Source organism: Heterocephalus glaber, unplaced genomic scaffold (assembly GCF_053883595.1).
Source record: "Heterocephalus glaber isolate CG9 unplaced genomic scaffold, H.glaber_assembly_v1.0 deba00001687, whole genome shotgun sequence".
Lineage (NCBI taxonomy): Eukaryota > Metazoa > Chordata > Mammalia > Rodentia > Bathyergidae > Heterocephalus > Heterocephalus glaber.
The window spans coordinates 22,684,545-22,704,636 of NW_028258412.1; the positions used below are offsets into that span (position 1 = coordinate 22,684,545).

General features: G+C 59.5%; 1 protein-coding gene across 7 annotated transcripts; it reads right to left on the reverse strand.

Moving 5' to 3' along the window:
* Nucleotides 1–1,261: 1,261 nt before the first annotated feature.
* On the reverse strand, nt 1,262–19,982 carry Abcb9 (ATP binding cassette subfamily B member 9). Of its 7 annotated transcripts, none has more exons than XM_021257591.2 (13): nt 19,805–19,979; nt 15,221–15,968; nt 13,020–13,134; nt 12,485–12,615; nt 12,043–12,248; nt 10,523–10,720; nt 9,779–9,907; nt 8,775–8,861; nt 7,380–7,568; nt 6,979–7,152; nt 4,537–4,696; nt 3,616–3,741; nt 1,262–2,238 (listed from the first exon to the last, which is right to left on the reverse strand). In XM_021257591.2, the coding sequence occupies exons 2-13, from the start codon at nt 15,819–15,821 to the stop codon at nt 1,709–1,711; spliced, it is 2,646 nt and encodes an 881-aa protein (XP_021113250.2). In that variant the 5' UTR covers nt 15,822–15,968; nt 19,805–19,979; the 3' UTR covers nt 1,262–1,708. The 7 variants fall into 7 exon arrangements, 5 of the variants coding, with proteins under 5 accessions (XP_021113250.2, XP_021113252.2, XP_012927271.2 ...); XM_021257593.2 differs by having other exon boundaries at nt 3,605–3,741; nt 19,805–19,978; XR_002394571.2 differs by lacking the exon at nt 1,262–2,238 and adding an exon at nt 4,090–4,229 and having other exon boundaries at nt 4,390–4,696; nt 19,805–19,982.
* Nucleotides 19,983–20,092: the final 110 nt, after the last annotated feature.

Here is a 20,092-nt window from a genome sequence, read left to right on the forward strand (position 1 = left end):
GTACCAGGTGTCACTACTGAAATTTTATCACGTATTGCCATTTTTCATTTTTATTGTTTTGCAGTACTGGGGATAGAACCCAGGACATTGTGCATGTTAGGCGACCACTGTATCACTGAGCTACATCCCCAGCCCTTTTTATTTTTATTTTAAATTTTGAGACTGTCTAGCTAAGCTGATCAGGCTGGCTTCAAACTTTTGATCCTCCTGCCTCAGCTTCCCAAGTGCTAGGATTACAGCATGTGAAGGCTGTGTTGTGTGTGTATGGCTGTAATGGGTATTGAACCCAGCACCTTCACACTGAACTAAATCTCCAGCCCTTTTTTATTTTTAGACAGGTTCTCACTAAGAGGCCAAGTTGCCCAGGGTGGGCTTGAATTTGTGATCCTCCTGCCTCTGCCCTCCTGAGTGCTGGCATTACTAGCACTCAGTAATCCTACTGTGGGCCAACACCATGCTAGCTAAGACATTTCTTAAAGATCCTATCTGCCTTCTAAAGCTGGGTGAGCTTCGCCTCTGGAATGTTCTTTCATCTGCCGGACCCACTTCTGGGCCTGAGTGAGGGGTGGGAGAGGAAGAAGACAGAGGCCCCAGCCTTGGCGGTGCGTGAGCGGGGAGGGTGGGAGAGAAACCCAAGAGCGCGGGGAACGCGAGTGCCCAGCTCTGAGCTTGCAGCCTGCACAGTAACTGGCGTTCAAAGCGTCTCTACAGGCCTGAAGGTTTGCTCGCTCTCCGACCTCCTGACACCCCAAACCCCCAACCCGAACAGGAAGCTGAGGGTCACATGGGCCAGCACCGCAAGTTCCCGAGTGGGGCCCCAGTTCCCAGTGAGTTCCTGGCACCTGTGGACGTGGCTCTGCTTGGCAAAAGCATCTTTGCAGGTGTGATTGAGTTGAACTCCCAGGATGAGAGCCTCCTGGATTACCCAGGTGGGTCTGAGGTCCAACGAGAGTTCTTTTGTTTTTTGAGACAGGGTCTGGATCTGTAGTTCAGGCTGGCCTTGAACTCACTGTGTAGCCCAGGCTGACCTTGAACTCATGGTGATCCTCCTGCCTCAGCCTCGGGAGTGGTGGGACTGCAGGTGTGCACCACCACGCCTGGCAAGTGTTCTTCGTTTTATGTTGGGGTTTTTTTTGAGACAGGATCTCACTATGTAGCTCAGGCTGGCCTTGAACTCACTCTGTAGCCCAGGGCAGGAGGAGCCAGTGGAAACCAAGCCAGGTGATGGGGCAGGTGGCCAAGGAGAGACGGGAAGTCGGGGTGAGAGGTAGTACTTTATTGACTGAGTTCACCCCGCATCTCGCAGCCCTGGGCTTGGCCAGAGCCGGATCCAGAATTGAGAAGAAACCGCAGCTCACAGACAGCTCTGGGCCTCCAGGCCACAGAGCGGGGTCCCCAGTGCAGCCGGGAACACCCAGGCCCGGCCAGGTCCTCCCTCGCTGCCCGGTGAGGTCGGCAGTATTCACAGTGAGCCTGGCTTTGATGGCAGGGGGCGACAGCGACAGACAACTTCCAGCTTCCCACCCACCCTCGGCCTGACATGGGGTCAGGGCTCTGCCCCGTGTCCCCCTCTGGGACAGGGGAGTCCTGTGCTGGAGAGGCAGAGGCAGGGCCACTTGTCTTGCAGTCCTCCAGGCAGGGCCACCTACCACTCCTGGCTCAGAAGTTTCTAGAACATCTTTAAGACCTTGCCTGCCCTTGCTCCCAATTAGAAAAACGTCTGAAATCTAGGAGTTGCCCAGAGTGTGTGGAACCAAGCAGTAAAAACCCTGGGAAGGCCTCGGTTTAAAAAGGTGCCTTGACGTTCACTAGGAGCCTGGGGGCCGGATGGGGAGCAGAGGGGTGGCTCTTGAAGGCCAGGGGTTGGCGAGATGCAGGAAGCAGTGCTGAGGATGAGTTCTCCGGCTTGGCCCGGGCCGGGCCTGGGCTCAGCGGGCAGCGGGCACCGTTCATGGCGGCAGGGCCCCGGAGTCCTCAGGCCCTGTGGCCCCCGTTGGCCAGTGGCTCCTTGTGGCTGGCAGGGGCGCAGTCCGTGGCAGGCTCGAACCCCAGCATCTGGCGCTGCACCAGCTTGGCATAGAGGCCGCCCTGGGCCAGCAGCTGCTGGTGGGTGCCCTGCTGCACCACGCAGCCCTTGTCCAGCACCACGATGCAGTGCGCGCGTTCCACGGTGCTCAGGCGGTGCGCGATGATCAGCACCGTGTGCTGCTGAAGGTTCCCGTGGATGGCCTGCTGGATCTGGGGACACGGGCCGCTCAGCCGCGGGGAGCAGACCTGCAGCCCTGTCCTGCCCACTCGGCCTCTCTGGCCCCAAAGGGACTCGCACTTGTAATCAGTTCTCTCCAACTCCCGTTCCGACCCCACCTGCCTCCCGTCCACCTGACTCCTGCCGATTCCTCGGCAGGCAGATGCGCCGCGTGACCCTGTCACAGTGGGCACCTAACAGCCGCCATCTGCTTGCAGCCAGGCCACCTGAGGTGTCCGTCTCATCAGAACCCCACCAAGCTGGGCTGGAGACTCACAGGACCCCTGTCCTTCCTGCTCCACTTCTTACAACCCTAAGACTGCTCTACATAAATAAGGTCCGCTGATTCAAGGGCCTGAGAGTCCTCCCATGGGCTGTCACCCAGGGGAAGGACGGCCCCGGCTCCCAACCTCTGTAAGAGCGACCCTAACTTCCATGGCTGCCTGCAGACATGGGGTGCCTCACTGCAGTCACGCCGAGCACCCTTCTTATTCATCCCTGGCCCCCTCTCTCCCCGCTCCACTCCCTCTCCCTTTACAGTCAGCATGGTGGTGGACTCCTGTGATTCCGGGACTCAGGGAGGCTGAGACAGGAGGATACCAAGTTCAAGCCCAGCCTGGGTCACTTAGTGACTCAGTGACAGTCAATCTCTGGGTTTTTTTTTTTTTTTTTGGTACCAGGGATTGAACTCGAGTCCTTAGCTTGCGAGGCAGGCGGTGGAACCACTGAGCTAAATCCCCGGCCCCATCCTGGTTCTTTTGTATTTTTCTTTCTTTTTTTTCCAAGACAGGGTCTCCCTATATAGTCCAGGCTGGCCTCAAACTTGCAGCTACCTCCTGCCTCAGCTTCCTGAGTGCTGGGATCACAGGTGTGTGCCACCACGCACAGCTCCGTTTTGTATTTTTCACCGAAAGTTGTTAAATTGTCCGGGCTGGGCAGGCTCGGCTTGAACTCGCAATCCTCCTGCCTCAGCCTCAGAGTGGCCTGGCCTAGTGGACCTGCTCTACTGATGAAAATGAGATCAGGGAGGGGCAGCGACTGGCTCAAGCTAAAGGTCACAATGTGAGCTGTGGGTGGTCTTGGGGTGCAGCTCAGTGTAAAGCACTTACAAAGGCCTTGGGTTCAACCCCCAGCACCCTGCGAACAGGAAACCAAATCCCGAAAGCCGGAGCCTGGCGGTGCCTCCAGCAGGGGTTCGGGTCCTGCCAGCCTTGGTGTTGCACAGCCTTAGCTCTGCCCGGAACCAGGAAGCCTGGGGGCCAGGCCCAGGGCCTCCCCTTCCCTGGCTCCACCCCAGCCAGGGTGCAGGGCAGGGGCTGCTGGCCCGGGAGAGCCGTGCTCGGGCCCCCCGCCACTCACCAGGTACTCACTCTCCGCGTCCAGGGCACTGGTGGCTTCGTCCAGGACGAGGACAGGAGGGTTCCGCACCAAGGCCCGGGCCATGGCCACCCGCTGCTTCTGGCCACCTGACAGCTGGGCACCCTTCTCTCCCGTCTCTGTGGGCCGGGGCAGAGGGACAGGGACAGGTGAGGGGGAGGCAGCAGCCCGGGGACAGCAAGGGCGGGATGTCCCGCCAACTGGGCCCTGGCTTCCGGGAGAAGCAGCACAGGGCCATGGTGACAGGGACACACTGGGGAAGCTCAGGAGCCGGGGCTGGCCAGGCTGCTCTGGAACCCAGGTGACACGGGTCCTGGGCGGAAACCCAGGCATGTGGTGACCCCGAGCTGGGGAGGAGGGGCACTGTGCGTGACCCAAGTCCTCACCAGTGGGAGCCCTGCCTGTCCCCCACCCTGTTCAAGTAGTAGTGCTATTCTTGGAAAAAACCCTAACAAATAAATAAAAACCTGTCAACTCTGCCGGGCATGGTGGCGCACGCCTGTACTCCTAGTACTCAGGAGGCTGAGGCAGGAGGATTGCTGTGAGTTGGAGCCCAGCCTGGGCTGCACAGTGAGTTCAAGGCCAGCCTGAACTACATAGCGAGATCCTGTCTCAAAACAAAAGGGGGTGACTAGGGATGTATTTTTTATCATCAATTTTTTAACCCTTTTGCCTGAGCCTCCCACAGTGCTGGGATTACAGGCGAGCTTGTGTCCCTCCTTTACGACCGGGTCTCGCTATGCAATCCAGGTCAACCCTGAACTCACTGTGTAGCCCAGGCTGGCCTCAAACTCCTGGCGACCTTCCTGGCTTGGCTAGGTGTTCGCCACCACTTCCGGGCGAACCGCTCGCTGACGCTTCCCTTTACGCTGCGCAGTCACAGACGCTAATGCGAAGGCGCGCAGGCGCCATACCCGTGCTGTAGCCGTCCTGCAGCTCCATGATAAAGCCGTGTGCATTCGCCTTCTGCGCGGCCTCCACCACCGTCTCGAAGGGCACAGCGGGCAGCCCGTAGGAGATGTTGTCTGTGATGGAGCGCGCGAAGAGCACCGGCTCCTGGCTCACCAGGGAGATCTGCGGGGAGGCAGGGGGCGTCAGGCAGGATCCCGGCCCTGGGGAGCGCACAGTCCGCCCTGGCCCGGAAGGGAGTGAGTGCCGGTGCCTGGGTGAGCTGTGCCTGCCTCAGCCTAGCTGTGAAGTCTCCGGGCGCCTTCTAAGGGAACCAATCAAAGGCGCTGCTGTCCCATGACCCTGCTTAGGAATCTGGCCTACAAAAACAATCGTAGGGAAGACGTCCCTGTGCTGTAAAGAAAATCAATGAACTGCTGGGCGTGGTGGTAACATGCCAGTGATCCCAGCACTCAGGAGGCAGAGGCAGGAGGATCTCATCGAGTTTCAGGCTAGCCTGGGCTACATAGTGAGTCAAGGCTAGAATGAACTACATCTCGAGACCCTGTCTCAAAAAACAAAACAAAACAAGAAAAGAAAATTTAAGGTAGGGCCGGGCATTTAGCTCAGTGGTTCAAGGACCCGAGTTCGATCCCCAGTACCAAAAAAAGAAAGAAGGAAAATTTAAGGTAAAGGAGTGGGTGGGTATTCACAGAAGAGGAAAACCAAATGGCCAATAAACAGTCACCAAACACAAACTTGAAGGTCAGCAGTGTTCAGCATCCCAGCACCCTGGAGGATAGCAGCCCTGGGGGTCACATACTTAGGAACCACTTTTCAGCTGTTACCTCTGGTTACATAAGGGATGCAGGGGTATTTCCCAGCCTGTGACTTCTGCTGCCAGTCAGATCTTGGCCAGGAGTTCTGGAATCTGTGTGTCAGCCCTCAGGTTCTCATGTGATTCAGTGTGTGTTGATGATGTAAAGGGCCGCTCCTTAACTATTTGGTGTTCCTTTTATAGTACACAACCTGAACACCCGTACAGGGCCTCCTTGCTCCTATGTGAGCACAGAATTAGGTGTACAGGCCTCATTTCCAAAAGGATTAGCAAGAACTACAAGTATGGTCACGAATAGCCTCCTTTCAGTCCTACAGATGACCTAAGTGTGGGACATGTGGAACTCTCATCAGCTGCTAGCAGAATGTAAGCTGATAGCATAACTGGAACACAATTATGGTAGAAACTATTCAAGTTGGGGATAGGCATCTGCTCTTACCAAGCTTTTCTATTCTGAGGATTATCCTCAAGGGGAACAAACCCACAGGCACGAGAAACATGGGCCAAACTGTCCACAGTCCTGACTGGGATTGTGAGTAATGGAAAACCACCCCAGTACCCATCAAAAGCAGAAAGCGTGGCTAGACTGTGACATTTATCACAGCAGGTCATCATTCAGCAGTAAGAGAGGGCGAACCACTCTACAGCCGCAGCCTGGACAGCGTGTGCAGGCGCTGAGTGGGGGCACAGCACCGGGTGGGCAGAGCCGGCCTCCCGTGTCCTCAGCAGGTTCCTGGGCCCCACTGATCCCCAAATGCACAGGTGCTTGAGTCCCTTCCACAACATGGTGCAGTATTTGTTCATCGCCTGAGCCCACACTTTCTCACATACTTCCTGTCTTGGCTTTTGGGGGGGGGGGTTGGGTTTTTTTGGTACCAGGGATCAAACTCAGGACCTTCCGCTTTCGAGGCAGGCGGCAGGTTTCTTTTTTTTTTTTGGTGGGTTGCCTTAAACTTGCAGTTTTCCTGCCTCAGCCTCCTGAGTTCTGGGATTACGGGTGTGCACTACCATACCTGGCTATAATTTTTTTCCCCAGTATGGGAGATTGAACCCAGGGCCTTTGCACTGAGCTACATCCCCAGGCTTTTTACAATTTTGAGACAGGGTCTTGCTAAGGTGCTCCATTGCCCAGGATGGGTTCAAAGTTGTGATCCTCCTGCCTCAGCCTCCCAAGTGCTGTGATTACAGGCATGCACCACCACACCCGGCTGCAATTTTGCTTTTACTGTTTTCAGTCTACAGCTGGTTAAACCTTCAGATCCAGAAACTGCAGATACAACTGTCCACACTATAATTCTATCAAAGTTCAAACCAGGTGAAACAGCTATGCTGTTTGGGACAGCTCAGAGAGATGGCAAAACTAATGCAAAGAAGGAAAATGGGGGTGGTAGAGGGTGCAGTGGAGCAGGCCTGTAAATCCTAGCTACTGGGGAGGCTGAGGCAGGAAGGTCACAAGTTCAAGTTTGAGGGTAGGCCCTGTCTCAAAATTTAAAGTAGAAAAAAAATTTAAAGTAGAAAGGGCTGGGGATGCAGCTCTGAACTCCCTGGGTTCAATCGCAAGTACCAAAAGGGGAAAAATGTGGTGGCCACACAAGTCCACGCAAGTCAGGGTGGCAGGCGCGGCACTCACCATGCGGTGCAGGTACTTGTGGTCGTAGGAGCCAATGGGCTGGCCGTCGAGCAGCACGCGGCCACCCTGCAGCGGGTAGAAATTCTCCAGGATGTTCACGCAGGAGCTCTTCCCACTGCCCGAGGGCCCCACAAGGGCTGTCACCTTGCCCGGCGTCAGGCTGAAGGTCACATTCTGCAGGGCCAAGCAGCGGCAGGCAGCGGTGGGTCCGGGCGGGTCCGGGCCTCAGACACAGGCCTCGGAGGTAGGCGTGCCCCGCCCACCCTGGCCTTGGGCCGGGTTCTCCTTTCCTGGACCCGGGCCTGGGCCGCTGTCTGCTGCTTCCCTCCGAGCCACCTGGCTGCGCCTCGGCCGGAGGAGGTCGCCTGGAGACTGCCACCAAGGCGCCTGCCAAGCCTCACCTGCAGGACCTGCGTGTGCGGCCGCGTGCGGTAGGTGAAAGTCACGTTCTCGAAGTCCACGCGGCCCTCCAGGTGCTCGGGCGCCAGGCTGCCGCCGTGCGCCATGGTCGGCTGCCGGTCGATGAACTCGAACACCTTCTCGGCGGCGCCCACGCCCTGCATCAGGCCGCTGTACACGGAGCCCACGGACTGCGGGACAGACAGACAGACAGCGACCTGTGCCCGACCGCTCCAGGACCGGGAGACGGAGCAGTGGCTCCAGGCGCCGCCCGTTGGCCCAGTGGGCAAAAGGGACAGGGGCACAGGACAGGCTGTTGTCAGAGGCGGGCGTGCACTGGTCATTACCGCAGTCTCCCCAGCCCTGCAGGGTGGGTGCCACCCAGCCTCAGGGTGAGGAGAAAGGCAGAGGCTGCCACGCAGTGACCAACGCTCGGTCTTCAGCTGCTATGGCTTTATTTTGAGGCAGTGTCCCTAAACGGCCCAGGCCATACTCAGACTTGTGACCCTCCTGCCTCGGCCTCCCAAGTGCTGGGATTACAGGCCGATGCTACCACACCCAGCTGGGGGGTTTTGTTTTGCTTGTTTTGAGACAGGGTCTCGCTATCCAGTTCAGGCTGGCCTTGAGCTCACAGTGTAGCTCAGGCTGGCCTGTGGTGATCCTCCTGCTTCAGCCTCCCAAGTGCTGGGATTACAGGCGTGCACCACCATGCCTGGCCACTATTTTAATTTTTAAAACTAGTCTTAACTATAGTTTATATAAATATATTCTCCTTGGGCAAACATACACAGCATGAGAGCTGGGTACCATGGCACCCACCTGTAATCCCAGCACTTTGAGAGGCTGAGGCAGGAAGACTGGGAGTTTGAACCCAGGCTGGGCAACACAGCAACTCAGAAAGACCCCCGTCTCAAAATAAAAAATAAAAAACGGCTGGGGATGTGCTCAATATGAAGGCTCTAGCTAGACCTGGTGGAGGCTGAGGCAGGAGGATCGCCATGAGTTTGAGGCCAGCCTGGGCTCCATAGTGAGACCTGTCTCAAAAAAAGGAACAAACAAAATCCAATACGAAGGCTCTGGGTCCAATCCCTAGTGCAGTAAAAAAACCAAGAGAACATAAATCATTAGAATCCCTGTTTTATTGAGCACTTTTCCTGCCTGCCTGCCTGCCTGCCTGCAGTGCTGGGACTTAACCCCAAGGCCTTGCTCATGGTGGCAAGTGCTCCACCCCTGAGCTACCTCCCAGCCCTTTCCCTTTCACTGTTTAAATTTTGAGACAGTCTCACTAAATCACCCAGGCTGGCCTTGAACTTGTGACCAAGTAGCAGATTACCGGCCAGCCCAGCGTCCCACCAGGTCACGCGGGGTCGCTCACAGGCACAGAGAGCTCAAATCACCTGGCCGGGGCCACACAGCGCACAGGAGGCTGATGTGGGCTGCGCTCCCCAGCCTGCTGGCTCCCGGGGCTTCCGGAAGACACGGTGCTGCGGGAGGAAGGGCTCAGCATGGAGTAAGCAGCTGACATCCGCCAGGTCACTGCGGCTGGCAACACGCACAGTGTGCTCCCACAGCCTCTTCACGCAGGGCGGAGAGGGCTCGTGGGGGCGCTGTTCCCGAGTCCAGGTGTCTGCACAGGTTTGCACTTTAATTTGGGGTACTGCTGATCGAACCGGGGCTTTAGCAGCCCTTTGAGTTTTCCTTTGAGACAGGGTCTGGCTAAGTGGCTAAGAAGCCCAGGCTGGGCTTGAGCTTGCGACCCTCCTGTCTCAGCCTCCTGGAGTGCTGGAATGACAGGTGTGCGCAACCGCCCGGCTGCTTGCAGGCAGTCACTGTGGGGTCAGTAACGGCGCAGATGCCACTCTGGCAGTGACACCAACCGCAGCCTGGACCACATGGGGCTGATGCCCCAAGTCCCTGGCCTCACCGGGGGACACACAGGACCCCTGGTACCGCACTCCGGGCTCACTGGGGCACCTGCGCCTGAACACCCCAGCCTCCCGGCCCGCAGGGGACTCCTCCAGGCTGCCGTGTGTCCCTAGATTTCCCAGGACAGAGTCCCCATAACTCAGCTGTACCCTAATCCTGTCCTGGGACCCACTTTCCGACCCCAAGCTCACAGGCCCTCTGCTGTGTGTGTGGCACTGCCCTGAAAGGGGGTGAACCCAGTTCCCCGCCTCCCTGAGCCTCAGTTTCCTTTCCTGAGAAAGGAGGGTCTTGATGGCACTCAAACCTCTCTCTGCCCTTTTTTTGTTTTGAAACTGATACTGCTTTTTAGTTCAGGCTAGGCGATCCTCCTGCCTCAGCCTCTCGAGTGCTGGGATTACTGCCATACACTACCACAGCTGGCAGTAGCCCCCATGAAGGTGCCTGTCCCTGGCCTGTGCCCACGCTGGCCCCTCACCTCCATGCAGTCCCCCAGCACGAACTCATAGATGATGAAGGCGATGAGGTTGCTGCTGGTCATCTGGCCCGAGATGACGAGGTGACCGCCGTAGTAGAGGATGCTGACCTGGACCACCAGCAGCGTGAGCTGGGGAAGAGTGGGCATGGGTCCGGGCCCTGCGTGCCCTGCACCAGGGAGGTGGCCTGGCCAGGGGCCCCTCCGCGCCCCGATCGGCTTGCCAGGCTGGGCTGGGCCAGGCACAGAACAAGGCCGCTTTGTGAGGCTCGCTCAGCCGGCCAGGCGGGGGCCCTGGGGCAGGGTGGGCTCCCGGAGGGGGGCCTGGCCTGGGGGTGGCTGGACATCTGGAGCCCCACAACTTCCCCGGGGTCCCAATCTGTCCCCGACCTGGGCCCAGAGTTGGGGCAATGGGGGGACGCGTGGGCTTGTGGAGCCCTCCACCGTGGGGGGCCCTCCCTTCCTCCCTGGCTGGCACTTTCCAGGGGTTCCTGTGTAGGAGGGGGACCTCAATAGTCCCTGCCCACGGGGCCCCCTTGTAGATTTCCAGCCCCTTTCCCTGAAGCTCCAGTGTAGCCTAGATTGGCCTCAAAGTCCCAGTGATCCTCCTGCCCCCGCCTCACTCCTACCCCAGCTCCTCCCCATCAGCCCACCTCCCAGGGGGCCGGGCAGCAATGTGGCTGTCTGCAGACCCCGTGATCTGCTCCCGACCTGACTCAGGCCCTCGCCCCGCACCCCTGCACACACCCCGCTGCCCCAGACGTAGGCCGTGTAGGCGGCCGCCTCCTTGCGGTTGAGCCGGTACACCTGCTGCAGCTTGCGCTCGTACACCGCGGCCTCCTCCTCTTCGTTGGCGAAGCTGCGCACTGTCTTCATGGCGCTGATGGTCTCCTCGGCCATGCTGCTGGCCCGCGCCAAGGCGCTCTGCACCTCTTTGGAGAGCCGCTGTGGGCGGGAGGACAGCAGAGACCCCAGACAGCTCGGCTGTGCCAAGCCCACTCCCGCGCGCCTGCAGGAAGTCCCGCCCCTCCGTGCCTGCCCATCTCCACATCCAGCTCTTCCCGCTTGATTTTTTTTGGGGGGGGGGTCTTGCGAGGCAGGCACGGTGTCCCTGAGCTACATCCCCGGCTCTTCCCGCTTGATTTGAGACCGGGGAGCACACTCTCCGTGACGGCTCAGCTCCTGAGGGGTGACGGTGAGGTCTGTAAATCATCTTTAGTACTCAAAGAAGGCTATTGGAGCCGGTACAGCGGCACATCCCTGTGATCCTAGCACTTGTGAGGCTGAGGCAGGAGGATGGCTGCAAGTTCGAGGCCAGCCCGAGCTACATCCCAAAAAGCCCATAAAAACAAATGGGGCCGGGGATTTAGCTCAGTGGTTCCACCGTCTGCCTTGCAAGCTCAGGGACCCGAGTTCGATCTCCAGTACCAAAAACAAAACAAAACAAAAAACCCACAAAACACCAAGAACAACAAAAACAACAAAGAAAGCTATTCAAGACGATGGCTCTTGGGAATTCTTTCAGAAAAGGGGCCTCAACACCGGATCCTGTGCTGACACAGAGCAGGGAGGCCTCGGATGGTTGCTGAAGTTGTACACAATACAAGAAACGCCAAATGTTAAGGGGGTTCCGTTTCCCTCATTAAATGAGGTGAGTGTGAGGGTGACACAGAGACTCCGGAATGCCCACCCAAGCTCCAGATGGTGGCAGCCTGGGGCTGTGAGGGATCTGCACACAGTGAGAGGCAGCGCTGAGACGTGGCTCCAGGTGCAGGACCCGCAGACTGCAGCGGCCAGGACACACCTGTGTCTGGCCAGGCCACAGGAGGCTGCAGGGAGCCCTGCCCGGCCCAGCCCCAGTCACGCTGGTTGGTCCGGTCACAGTGTGGTCTGGGGAATAATGAATCGGTGACATCTGCCTGGTCCAAGAGGGTGGGGAAGCCATAGCCCCCAAAGCCCAGCCCTGTGGAAGGTGGCCAGGCACACAGAGTCCCCCACCCCAGCGTCTGCCCCCTGCCTTCAACCTCAGCTCTCGCCAGCTTCCAGGCAGGCTTGTCTTTGCTAGGACTGCTGATAGTCCCATCCCACTTTTCCACTGGGCCAGGGGCCCCCAGGGCAGGCCTGTGTCCTACTGTTTCCCCCACACAGAGACACAGTAGGTGCTCAGGAAACAGTTACGGGATGAGCCAAGGGTCAAATGCAAACGTGGCCCTCCCTGGCTTCGTGGCCCTCAGAGCCCCTTCCTGGGGACAGAGGCCGGGGCCTACCTTGTAGTACTTGCCGTAGATGTTGGACACCATCATGATGATGGGGAAGCCCATGAAGGTGACCAAGGACAGCTGCCACGAGAGACTGAACATGAAGACCACCACGCCTGTGACCTTCACAGTGTTCCGCAGGAAGATGTTGATGTTCTGGGAGACCAGGTCACTGACCATGGTGGTGTCCGAGGTAAGGCGGGAGATGAGGTCCCCTGCAACACAGGTGGGGCCACCGTGCTGGCTGCAGGGGATGCTAAGGGGCTTGCGAGGCAGGAGCTGGGAGTCCGGTGGGACCTCAGGTGGCCTGGCCTGGGTCCTACCGCGGCCACAGCTCACACCAGCACCTCCAAGACAGCCTGGGTGTCCCCATCCTGACCGCAACAGCGGGACCCAGCAGGGCCAGGCCACCAGGCACCTGCTCCGCAACCTGAGGGCCCAGGACACCAACCTGTGCGGTTCTCGTCAAAGAAGCTTGTCTCCTGCGACACCAGGGAGCGGAAGAGACAGTTTCGCAGGCGGATGTTCAGTCTGGCAAATATGAGGGTAAAAATGCCGCCCCGAATACCTGCGGCAAATGAGCTAATTGCAGATAAGAGATGTTATAGCACAATATCCTTCCGACAAGTGACAGCCACCACCCGGCCTCCCCCCCAGGTCCAGCAGGCGAGGGACCCTTGAGGCGGGCACTGCCCAACCTCGGGCCACTCCAGGGCTGGCACCGCTCTGGGTCCCTTGCATTCTGCAGCCAGAGCCACCACTGTGAGGGTGAGAGTGAGGTGGGGGGAACAAGGGACCCAGAGCTGCCAGAAACCAGCCAGGGAGGGTGACGGGGACCTTGAGGGCCCAAGCCACTTTCAGAGGCCAGAGGGCGTGGCTCTCAGATACAGCCCACCTCAGGGCCCTGGGTTCCAAGCTGGCTTGGAACTGGTCACCATGGTGACAGGCTGGGGGACAGGGCCCCGGGGGCTGGGCAGGGCGGCTACCTGCCGATGGCCAGGAGGCACACGACCACCACGGCCGTGCTGAACTGCTCCATGCTCTTCTGGATGACGATGCTGTCGATGGCCCGGCCCGTGTAGTAGGGCAGGAAGGTCTCGCCTGGGGAGGCAAGGCGCACTCAGGGGGTGGCTGCGGCTGGACTCCCAATCCCCTCTGGCCCCACCACAGCCCGGCTGCTCCCTGCCGCTCTACACTGAGAGCGACACAGGAATCGGGTTAAAGCTGCTGACCCGGCAGGTGTCAGAAACGGCGGCCACCAGGCTCCAGCGCACAGCTGAGCCCCGGAGCGGCCCCCACCGTGGGGAGACAGTGACGCTGAGAGGTGACTCGCCGGCCACACAGCTCTCCCTCCTGGCTGATTCTTCTCGGGCAGAGGGTGCAGAGTCCGGTCCAGTGCCTGGCTCTTCCTGTCCCCCACACTGGCGACTGCCACCCTGGCACTCCAATTTGCCAGGTGACTTGTCCCCCACGTGTCCTATGTCCCCACATCCTGGAGGCCAGAGAGGCTGAGCAGCTTGCTGAGGTCACAGCGGGGAAGGGGAAGGAGCAGGACCCAAAGCCTCAGCCTGGCTCGGAACTGGAGGCTGCTTCAGGGTCCTTGCACTCCAGGGCCCACTTTGCCTCTTCCCGCAGGCGGAACCAGGCTTGAGGCTGGGCACAGCGGGTGCCCAGCCTCCAGGTCGCAGGCCTTCGTGTGGCTCTGGTGCCCTCTGCTGGACGTGGCACAGGAACATGAGGGGGCGCCAAGGGGCTTCCCACCTCTGGGCTTCAGCCAGGGGTCTCAGATCCACCTGAGCTGCAGCCCTGCCTCAGTTTACCCAGGCACGGTAATGTGTCCTTCCTGGGTGCCATGCAGTCAGAGAATCCGACAGCTGTGCCTCTGGGTGCTCCCAGACTCCCGCCCTCTCGCTGCCAGCGCCCTCACGGGCCTCAGTCCCATGTGCTGCCCAGCGATTCCACAGCTTTGGGATTCTTCTCCGTTTGGGGCAATTTATTCTCCCACAGAAGAGGATGCAGGCTCAAAGCAGTTACATCTCTCGTCAGGTGGCCAAGAAATCCACATTGAAGAATCCGTCTTTGATTTTTTTTCTGTTCTTGCAGTACTGGGGATTGAGTGCAGGGTCTCAGCATGCCAGAGAAACATTACGCCTGAGCTACACCTCAGCACTTTGTTGTCATTGTTGTTGTTGTTTGAGGGGGGTTAGTAGTTCTGGCCCTGAACTCACTATGTAGTCCAGGCTGGCCTTGAACTCGAGATCCTCCTGCCTCAGCCTCCTGAGTGCTGGGATTACAGGTGTGTGCCACCATGCCTGGCTCATCCTATCTGTTTTCATGCAGGTTTTGCAAGGCCCTGAAGTAAGGACTCTGCTGACCCCTACTCCACAGAGCGAGGGAGGGAGGCTCAGAAAGGTCCCATCACTGGCTCCTGCGCAGGACTGCGACCTGAACCCTGGCCTGCTGCCCCCAGAACCCGGGCAGTGTGGACCCCACAGGACCACGTTCCCACGAGGCTCACTGGGAAGACCAGAGCCACAGATGGAGGCATGTTTTACTTCCAAACCCAGGCATACTCACATCAGCACACGCAACTCAAAGTTCTACACACCGTGCTTCCTCTGACCACAGGCCACCCTCTTCAGCTTCCTATCCTGCTGTTCATTACGAGGCAACACTTCCGACCCAGAGATCCCACTTCTGGAATTTATCCTTTGGTGCCAACCATATTTATATGAAATGCATGTGAACCCAGGCACTCATTGTAAGGGGAAAAGGCTCCAAAACCCCAAGAGTCTGACAACAGGAGACCAGCCAAAAAAATTATGCCAGTTATGCAATGGAATACTATATAGCCACAAAGGGACCGAGGGCTCAGTGGGGAAAATTCCAGAATACGTAAAGTGCAAAGAGCAAGATACCACAGAGAGCGTAGAAGAGGCAGGGAACAGCGTGTTCCTCTGTACTTGTGGCTGACACACAAGAAAGGAATACCTGGTCTCCTGTCCCTTGGAAGTTTCTAGAACTTTTCCTGGAACTAATCCTAGGAGGGTCTGGACAGCTAGGGGATGAACTACGCAGAAGTGTTTTCCCTTTGTGTCCCTTGGAGGTTTGAACTGTGTGACACGGCAAACATCCCAGAGGGCAGAGCTGGCTGTCCCCTGGGCGGCCATGCCCCGAGGTTGCTTACCCAGAGCCGCCACGATGAGGAAGAAGGCAGCAGCCACAAGGAAAGTGGCGTCGGGCTTGGTGTAGGACAGCAGCTTCTGCAGCGTGGCCCCTGACGCCTGCTCGTCCGGGACCCGGTCGTCCCCGCGGAAACCCTCAGCCTCGGCCCCCCTGCCGGGCTCCAGGGTCTCGGTGCCTGGCTGCACGGTGGACAGCAGCCACCAGAGCAGGAAGGAGGCGGCTAGCGACACATATGTCCACACGAACAGAGCCCAGAACCACGGGTCCCGGATGGGCCTGCGCACCTCTGAGAAGAGCAGCAGCTTGGCCATGGCATAGATGCCCACGAAGAGGCACACGAGGGTGAGGACCAGCCACGAGGCCCGCAGCCGCCGGGGCCCCAGGGTGCTGTTCTTGGCCACGCCAATGGTGGCGCCCAGCAGCAGGCAGCTGCGGTACAGGCAGGCGGCCCAGAGGTCCAGCACTGAGTCGAAGACATTGAAGTGGCGGACGTCATCCAGCAGGCTTCGGTCCAGGTGGCTGAAGGCATAGATGGCGGTGGTCACGCTCACGTCCATGCTCATGAAGGCCAGCGTCACCACCACTGCCTTCCACAGCTGCATCCTGCTGGCCGGCAGTGGGCAGGGGCCGAGGGACAGCTGTCGATCACCGGAGCCAGCCCATGGTGCTCCGGGGTGAGGCCAGGCCTCGCGTCAGGCCTGCGCGTGGAGCTGTGTGACCCTGGCCTCTCTGCGGTTCAGTTTTCTTATCTGTAAAATGATAATGACAAGAGTGCTAACTTCCTGGGATGCTGCGAGGTTTCCCTCCATAATCTTTAGGCTGCCCTCTGACTCCAGAGATCTTCCTGCCTCAGCCTCCCCAGTGCTGAGATCACAGGCATGGCCATCGTGCCCAGCTCTCAGGCAACCTACAGAGCAACTGCTGCTGTGGGCCAGGCTCCATTCTGCTGGGGATTTAACAGTGAGCAGGAATGACACGGATCCCTGGTCGGATCCCTGGTCTCCTGGAGATGACAGCTCGCATGGGAGAAAGGTGAATAAGGAAAGGACAGAGAATGTTAAGAGCTAAGGCCACAGGGAACAAGGCAGGTGAGGAAGGTGAGGGGCAGGGTGCGTGAGAGGACTGTAAATGGAGGCAGGAAGACCTCGTTATGGAGGTAACACTTGAGCAAGACTGGAAAGAGGTAAGGCTGTGCCGCGTGCACGCAGGGAAAAGCATCTCAGGCCGGTGGAACAGATGGAGCCCCGTGGCAGGTGCCAGAGCAGGGCAAGGAAGGCTGGAGGACTTCGGCACCACTGCAAGGGTGAGGTTGAGGTCGGCAATCTCTGAACTACCATGGACCTCTCAGACCCTATTTCTGCATTTGTGCAACACAGCAGGAGTTCATGCTCGTCCGTCCTGGGCCCGGTGCCCAGCACACTCTGGTTGCTGCTGATTGCTATCAGCCAAGCACAGCGGGCACGGGACACGTGTGCCACTCTCCTACCTCCACCTCGACGAGAGCCAGAGGGAGCAGGAAGGGTGTGGGTGGCTTGCAGGATCTTTGCATCGCTTAGAAGTTTCCAGAATCTTTCTGTGCAGTGAGGCTAGCCCTAACCCTCCACCCTAGCACCCTCTGGTGTCTGGCTCGGGGCCCTCAGGGCTCCCCCAGGCCCTGAGAGACTGGAGGCGGGGCTGGTGACTTGGGTGGGGAGAGGAGCTTGTCCAGGGTGGGGCTGGGACCCGGCAGTTGAGTCCCTGAGTGCCACCTCCTGGCCAGTCCTTCCTGGGAGGGGGCTTTGCTCTCCTATCTGCAAAATGGGCGGAGCTCTGGAGCCCCCACATAGAAGGGAGCAGCTCTGAGTGACAGGAGGGGAAACCGAGTCTGAGCCAGATTCCCCTGCCCATAGCTCCGTGGCCACATGGAGGGGATGGACCTCATGCTGTGGAGCGAGCCAACCTCACACGATCTCATTTACAGTGAGAAAGCCAACTGCCCCCGACACTCAGCTGACAAGGGCACCGACCAGGACTGGAGCTGACACACGAAGGAAGCCAGCACCGGATTCCTCCTGTGAGTCGTGTGGTGGCACACGGCAGGCATCCAAGAACTGCAGCGCTGTCCCATAACCTGAGGGATTTGGTCCTCACCACAGCCACTGTCACCATCCCCGTCCAACAGGGGGACAAGCTGAGGCCCAGAGAAGTTCATCACCTGCCTGAGGTCACACTGCTGGATAAGGGCACCTCGGGCGCGTGAGCTTAGACTCATCTAGGGGCCCTTCATCTAGGCTCCTAACGGTGAAGCTAAGCTTCTCACACTAACAGACGCCAACAGGAAGCTTCATATGAGGGAAACCGAGTCCACGTCAGAGGGGCGCAGTGAAGAGGCAGCTGTGACGAGGATGCAAATGCTGCCAACTACTGATGTGCTAAGTCATTTGTGCACGAATGCTCACAAGGGTCCCATCCAGTAGCTTCTGTTATCCCCATTCTACAGCTGAGAAAACTGAGGTGCGGAGAGATCCAGTAACCTGCCCCAGGCCACGCAGCAAGGCAGAGCTGGGAAGTGAAAACCAAAGCTCTGGTCCTTCCAAACAGCCTCTTTGTGGGGCAGGCGAGACCCCCAGTGCTGCTAAGCTGGGGCCTGGGGTCCAGACAGGGCACGGGGTGTGAAGCCCCCAAGCCTGTGTCCTGGTGTCACCCCAGCGCCTCCAGCAGGTTCCAGTCTGTCTCGGCCGGACGGCTGCTGGGTCAGCCACTGCCGCTCCAGGGGGAGCAGGGCCACGGGGATCAGGGGACAGGGTAGGCAGCACCCCTGCTGGACCCTGCTGGTCACCAGCCTGGCTGGGGTGCCGGGCAGCACAGCTTTCTGCTGCAATGCAGAGGCCTCGGCACGAGTGAGTGGGTGAGCTCCTGGAGGTGCCCAGAAAGGGAGCTCCTGGCCCACGGCCACCCCAGGCCTCCCGGCCCAGCCATGCAGGCTGCTTTCTCTTCCTGGTGGGCAAAGGGGGACCCACAGCCCCTGAAAGTAGGTAGGGTTTGGAACCAGGTGGTGGCAGAGGTGCAGGCTGGACGGCAGCCCAGGGGTCTGGCCAGCTCTCCCCACCTGATGCCAGCCCGACAGACACCCAACAGGAGCTTCAACTCCTGATCCTCATCCAGTAAAGTGAACCCCAAACACCAACAGCAGAACTGTCTAAAACATGTTTTGAACCCAAGCCCAAGGAGAGAGGAGGTGGTGTTTAGAGCAGGATGGCACCTGGCCCCCCAAGCACCAGCTCCTTTTACTACACCCTTCTCTGTCAGGGTCCAACTGGGTCAGGTCGGGGTACAGTCCTGGCTGGGGACAGCTTCCCTGTTATTTTTAGTTTCTGAGCAGAAGGATTTGGGGGACGGAGCACAGCCTGGGAGGCACAGGAACCCTGAGGCTGCTGGGAGGCTTGAATTGGAGAACACAGCTGGGCTCCACCAGGTGCAGGCAGAGGGCAAATTGTGGCCACACGGGTGATGTGTGCCCAAGTGACAACAAGGTGGTGGCCAGAAGCCAGAGAACGCCCTGGAACACAGGGGCCACTCGCCTCAACCCCACAGGCTGGGGGTGGCGCAGGCTACCAGGTGACCCGTGCCCCCGGGGCCTTGTCAAAGGCCTTCCTGTCCAGTGGAGGACACTGTGGGGACAACTCCGGGTGTCGGCTGCAGAAAGGCAAAGCCTACAGCAGCCAGGAGATAAACACCCATCATTACACCCACAGCAGTCAGGTGTCACTATGTCCTGTGCACCCAGCTCACGGTCCCCAAGCCCACCACGGTCGCCTGATGGAAAAGATGGAGCCAGGGCGAGAACTGACTCCTCACCCCGGGCCCTGCCCAGGCTACTCAGGGGTTGCAGTAGAGGTCCTTCCCCCCTCTCTCGGTGAGCTTCCACCCCAAGGTGGCCATGGCCTGGGGAGGCCCGGCTGGTGCTGGCTGAGGCTCACCCGTGGGTCAGGCTTCGGTGGGTCTTGGAGGCATGGCCAGGTTTGGGCTGGGTGCATGCAGCTCTGTCCTAGCTCCCACCCGGCTGCCCACAGACCGCCCTGCAAGGGGATCTGGGGGAGCTGCTCAGGCAACCAGTGCCAACAGGGGAGCCCTTCCTACCACCCCCCTCCTGTCACCTGGCCCTGTGCCATCTGCAGTAGCACGGAGGCCACCTCATCTCCAGGGGGTGGGGCAGAGGGCAGGGAATCCCTGCATGCCAGCTTGAAGGCATCTCAGGGCACACAGGCCTAGGGTGGGGGAGCAACCAGGGAGGGGCCCGGAACCCAGGCCTCGCAGCCAGCAGTGGGAGCTGGAAGGCTGGGAGGGGAGGGGAGGGGCTGTGCACCCCGGCTCCGCTCAAGCCCGACCCCGAGATCGACAGCCAGGACCCCCCAAACGTTCCCGCACACTGTTTTCCAGAAGACGGCGTTGCCTGGGGAGTTAAAAAAATGGCACCTTCGCGCAGCGGGCACGGAAGATGCTGCGGGGTGGGGGCTGGGACCTGGGCCGCGGGCGCCGGGTACAGCAGGCCGGAGCCCGGAGATGCCCACCGGGCCGGGCCGGGTCCCAGGCGCCGCGCTCTTACCTGGCACCTGGCACCAGGTGAGCTGTGGGAGGGGGCGCGCAGCGGGTCCGGGGCGTCGGTCGAGGGCGCAGGCTCCGCGCGGCTCCTGAGATACCGTTCCGGGCGCTGCTCCTCCGCTCCGCTCCGCTCCTCCCGGCTCCCGGCCGCGCTGCGCCGCTGCAAGGTCGGAACTCAGCCCCGTGGTTTCCGCGGCCGGGCGGAGGGGCGGGGCCTCGGGAGTGGGCGGGACCCAGGAGGCGAACCCTCCCTCAGAGAGTGGGTGGGATATCCTGCACCGGGGCAGCTAAG

Bases quoted from the DNA above. Each gene is read 5' to 3' on its own strand.
- Abcb9 (XM_021257591.2), bottom strand. From the start codon at position 15,821: ATGCAGCTGTGGAAGGCAGTGGTGGTGACGCTGGCCTTCATGAGCATG. The intron at 12,616-13,019 runs GTAGCCGCCCTG...ATCTGCAATTAG, and splicing joins TGCCTCCTGGCCATCGGCAG to CTCATTTGCCGCAGGTATTC. The intron at 10,721-12,042 runs GTAGGCCCCGGC...TCCCGCCCACAG, and splicing joins TCTACGGCAAGTACTACAAG to CGGCTCTCCAAAGAGGTGCA.